The sequence below is a fragment of the Apis cerana genome, linkage group LG1 (genome assembly GCF_029169275.1).
Source record: "Apis cerana isolate GH-2021 linkage group LG1, AcerK_1.0, whole genome shotgun sequence".
NCBI classification, from domain to species: Eukaryota; Metazoa; Arthropoda; class Insecta; order Hymenoptera; family Apidae; genus Apis; species Apis cerana.
The window spans coordinates 11,028,059-11,033,879 of NC_083852.1; the positions used below are offsets into that span (position 1 = coordinate 11,028,059).

At 16.3% G+C, this 5,821-nt stretch overlaps 1 protein-coding gene across 2 annotated transcripts; it reads left to right on the forward strand.

Annotated features, from left to right (window-relative positions):
- The first annotated feature begins 1,774 nt into the window (after window positions 1-1,774).
- Window positions 1,775-3,374, forward strand: LOC108001827 (large ribosomal subunit protein uL6). 2 transcript variants are annotated; one of them, XM_017063049.2, is made up of 4 exons: window positions 1,775-1,912; window positions 2,491-2,629; window positions 2,839-3,166; window positions 3,249-3,374. In XM_017063049.2, the coding sequence occupies exons 2-4, from the start codon at window positions 2,492-2,494 to the stop codon at window positions 3,353-3,355; spliced, it is 573 nt and encodes a 190-aa protein (XP_016918538.1). In that variant the 5' UTR covers window positions 1,775-1,912; window position 2,491; the 3' UTR covers window positions 3,356-3,374. The 2 variants fall into 2 exon arrangements, with proteins under 2 accessions (XP_016918538.1, XP_061927976.1); XM_062071992.1 differs by lacking the exon at window positions 1,775-1,912 and adding an exon at window positions 2,009-2,029.
- Window positions 3,375-5,821: the final 2,447 nt, after the last annotated feature.

Sequence of the window (5,821 nt, forward strand, 5' to 3'; positions counted from 1 at the left end):
TTATCTGATATTTTTATTTTATAATTTGATTCCTATATCTTCACTATATAATAATATTATTTTTACATATAATTCTAAAATAATATTATTTACACATATAAATTCAGTTTCATTTTTTAAAAAAGCTTGACTTTTAAATTTTTTGTATCAATAGAAATCTAAAATTTAATAAATGGAAAATTTTACATAATATGCATATAAAAATTGTTATATACATTTATATTATAAATGTTCTATTTATTATTAAAGTATTAAAATTTTTAATAGAAAAATGAACAAATATACATATTTTTGCTAAAATAAATATAAAAATATATGCATATTCTTAATATAAATTTTTATTTATATTTGTTTTGAGAAATTTATTGTTGAACATTTTTTTCTTTCAATATTATAAATCAAGTTTTTCTAACTATCAAGTTTTAAAAACTTCTTTTAATTTCATGAGGTTACAATTCATAAATTATGCTATACTTTCATAATATAATATATATTCTTTTTATTTAATAATTTGTTCTTGTAATTATTCTCATTTTAACACAACTTTTTAGTCCAATGTTTCATCTGATATATAGATTTTCATTCATTATAGATTTATATTTAATAAAATTTGTTTAGATCTTATAATCTATATTTAATAGAATAATAAATGTTTATATATTTTTAAAAATTCTAAAATTTTTTATAAATAATAAAATAATAAAATTTGTTAATTTCTAATAATAATTAGTGAAATTTCTAATTTGAAGTATTGTTAAATAATTTCAACATTAAATTTCATTTTTATATAGTTAATATAATTAAATAAATATTAAGTACATATTAAAAAAAAATAATTTTATAAATAATACTACTAATATATTATTACAATAATCAGTTATTTTAAAAACTTATTTAGATTTATTTTTATACATTAGAACATTAAATATCCTTTCACATTGATCTTCTCAAGATAAATCTTTTTGATTAATTTCTTTCGATGATATATTATATATACCGAATATTGTATAATATGTATATTATTATTTGATTTTAAAAAAAGATAATGATAATAATATAATAATATAATGATATTTCCAATTTCAAATATGAAAAAATGTTAAATTATTATGTTTAAGTTATTTAGTTTTACTAAATAATTATATAATCAATATATAATATATCTTCACATTTATAATACATAAAAATTGAATTTATTTATGAAAAATTGTTTGAAATTTTTACATAAAATATTTACTATCTACGAAAAATAATTGAGATTGATTTTATTTTATAATTAAAAATGTTATGCATTAAATCAATTTTCTAATTTTAAATTCGTATATAAACAAATATTTGAAATTGTGTATAAAATTTTAAATAAAATACGGAACTATATTGAAAAATTGTGCATAAAAATCGTAGTAACAAACCTTAGTAGACGGCCATTTTACAATTTAAGATTTAATTCCAATTTTAATCATGAACAAAATGAATTCTAGATTATTTTTTTTAAATTATAATAATTTTATTTAAAAATTTATAATAATTATTATTTATAAATACAAAAAATATAACAATAAAAATAATTTAACGATTTTATAAAAAAAGTTTAATGTATAAAAAAATGAATTCAACTACATAGATTTATTTTTTATTTTCACAATTATTTTCATTTCAAATTAATAAGATATTTTATAAATAAGATATTTTATAAATTGCTTATGTTAATAAAGTTATTATATTATATAATAAATATATAAAATAAAATATTTTAAATTTATAGAAAGTTTTAAAATATGCCATCTATAGTACAGATCAGGTAATAGAAATACACCATGTTCTTATCTATAAATTTCATTTGTTTAAGAAGGTAGCAGACATGTTTTCTCAACATCTCGGTCTTTTCCGGTTATCCTGTAGCGTGTATCAGGTAATGAAATTTTGAATGGAGAAGATTCTTTCTAAAATCCAAAATAATCTAATAATATAGTAAATATTACAATATATTATTTGTAATATTTAATATTATATACTATGTTTGTATAAAGCTAAGTATTATTTTTAGAAAATGATAGTATTAATTGTGATTAAGTATAACCTTGTCTTTTAATTTTTAAAAATATTTGTTTTTAAATGCTATTATAAATATATTTTAAGTTGTTTAGTGTCAATTTTTTGATATTGTTATATTAATTTATAATAATATATATATTATAATTATATATTGAGTAACATAAATAATGTAAAATATACACTTTAATATTAAATTTAATGATTACATTTCACTAATTTATATTTAAATTAATTATACATAATTTTTTTAATTTTACCTTGTTTTATATTTATTTTGTCTAATATTATGTTAAAGTATGTTAAATATTTCACATACATTAAAAATTCATTGATATGTTTTCATATAAAAATAATTTTTTTTTGTTCAAATTAACAATTATATTAAGTTGAAAATTTAAATCTAAATTACTGTATTATTATATTTATATATTATAGGATGAAACAAATTGTAACAAATCAAACTGTGAAAATACCTGAGGGACTAACTGTTACTGTCAAGTCCCGTTTGGTTACTGTTAAGGGACCTAGGGGTGTTCTTAAACGTTCTTTTAAGCATCTTGCACTTGATATTCGTGTAAGTAAAAAAAGAATTTAATTTTATTTAATACAAAACCATATAAATTTATATGGTTGTAGTTTTATAAAAATATTTGATGATAATTTGGATTCCCCATCATTTTTTTTAATAAATGATAAATCCTTATCTGATTATTATTATATGTTAAATAAATTGTAATATGATTTAGTATAATTTTTAACTATGTACATTTTTTTTTTTTACAGATGGTAAGTCCAAGGTTACTAAAAGTTGAGAAATGGTTTGGAACAAAAAAAGAATTAGCAGCTGTTCGCACAGTTTGTTCCCATATTGAAAATATGTTGAAAGGAGTAACTAAAGGATATCAGTATAAAATGCGAGCAGTATATGCTCATTTTCCTATTAATTGTGTTATAACTGAGAATAATACAGTTATTGAAATTCGTAATTTTTTGGGTGAAAAATATATCCGTCGTGTAAAAATGGCACCAGGAGTAACTGTAACAAATTCAGCTAAACAGAAAGATGAATTAATAATAGAAGGAAATTCTTTAGAAGATGTTTCACGGTCGGGTAAATAATCATTTTAATAGGATTGATCAATTTTTAATAAAAAGATTTTTTGTTATAAATAAATTGTAATTATTTATTTCAGCTGCTCTTATACAACAATCAACAACTGTAAAAAATAAAGACATTAGAAAATTTTTAGATGGTCTTTATGTGTCTGAAAAAACAACAGTTGTACAAGATGATGAATAAATGTTATTTACAATGTGAATATAGTTTTTATTAATTTATATTTTATTAGTGATTTTTTATTATAAATTTGTGTTATTTTTTAAAATATATTAATTTTATAAATATAGTAATGAATTGGAATTTTCTATAAATATTCTTGCAATATATATGAAATAGATATATTTGCAGATAATTTTTTGAACATTTAAGAAGTATTTATAATAAATAAAATAAATTACATAATATAAATGTATATAAACATATAAATCATATACAAATTTTAAGTAGATGGTTGATTTAATGATACATTGAAATCATTAAATTATAAATATATTTTTTAATAAAAAAACATTGAAGGAATTGATAAGTTCGATAAATATCACGAGGTCAATGGTCATTGTGAATTATGTAATTCATTATAATATTCATATCTTAAATGACAAAGATCCATTGATTCTTATTTAATTGCATATTATATTTGACTTATATTAAATGATATAATAATTTAATGTAAGCTTAATATATAAATATTATAATATACAATAATATATAATTAATATTTAAGTAAAACAATTAGTTATCAAAAAAATGAAACATTCTTATTATATATATATTGACCTATATAATAAAAGATTTTAGATAAAAGATGAGGATATTACTTCATAAACATCAGTTTCTTTAAAATATGAAGATATTTTTAACTATTTTAATTTAATATTTGATAAAACTTAAATTATCTATTTTTACTATTAGAATCAAACAAAAATTTTTAAATATTTTTTAGTTTTGTATTTTTTTTATAAAATTATTTAAAATCCAATTACAATATAAATATATTAATTTATAATACAATTAGATTATTTATGCAAAATAAAATTTTTATATTAAATTTAAATTGAATAAATTTTAATCTATTTTTTTCTTAATATATATTTAATTTATATATCACTATTTATATACTTTAATTTAAATAACATTATTTGCAACTAATTTGAGTTTTTTATTTATTATTATTGATAATTTGTATAAATATTATTTTTATATTAAATTATGATATATATATATATATATATATATATATATATGATCCAATTTTTATAAAATTGAAAAGTATTAAATTTATATATCATTAATATGAATTCATATATATTAAAATCTTTTGCCAAATAAGAAACAAATCTTATTTAATAATTAATAATATATAATCTAAAAACGTTACACTTTTAATACAATAAAAATCATTGTTCAATTATTATGAGAAAATATAAAATTATAATAAATTATTTATACAAAATCAAAAAAATTATTTTGATTCAAAAAAGAATTATTATTATTATATGTACATGTACATACATGTATTGCGTGTTTGCGAAGAGGACATTAAAATAAAATAATAAAGATATTAACATGAGATGAAACAAATTAAAGAATTAAAATATTAATATTATTATAAATTTTTCATCATTTTTTTCCAATTTTTTAAATTAAATAATTATAAAAATTATTAACTTATAATCGAAAATTTTTGAAATAATATTTTGATGGTATTTTTATTTAATTCTTTTCATAAATATGATCGAATATATAATGAAATGTTAACATTGTAAGCATCAATTAGTATTAAATAGTATTAATAGTATTAATAGTAAAAAATTATGAAACAAAATTGAATAATAAAAAAAATAATATATATTGTTGTAATATTGAATATATTAACTTTAAAGAATATTTATTAATTATTATATAATTGACCTATATATTATAACAATAATCTAATTATTTCTTTGGATTTTAAAGTAAAAGAAATACGTCGCATAGGAGAAAATTCTCTTTTTAAATGTATAGTAAAAAATTACTATTTAAAAATATTATATATAATCGGTAGTTAATTTATTAAATATATTTATAAATAATTTTGATAAAGTAACATATAAAGTAATATATAAAAAATATTCATGAATAATCAAATATATAAAAAGAAAAATATAATGAGAAAATTATAAATTATTTTTTATAACATGATTATTGTTTGTAACTTTGAAAATAAATATTATTTGAATTCATATATATTTTTTTATAAATATTTTATAAAATTATATTTTGATGTACAATTAAAAGCAATGTAGGATATTGTTTTATGTAAGCAATTTTTATTAATTTTTACTTCACTTGAATTAATAGAATTATTAAATTATTTTAATATTTTATATAACACACAATGACAAAGAAAAAAATATTAAAGGAAATGAATAAAAAATTTAAAAATTATATACTTAATATGATAGTAATATATTTATAATTAATTATAGATAATTGAAATATGAATTTAAAAATGAAAAAACAGGAAAAAACAAGTACATAATAGATAAACGAATGTAAAATATATATACCTACTTGAGAATCATTGCGCGAAATAGAAAAAGAGAGGGGGCGTTATGCTCCCCGATCGGCAGACGAACAGTGAGGGGAATAAAAACATGATAGGGG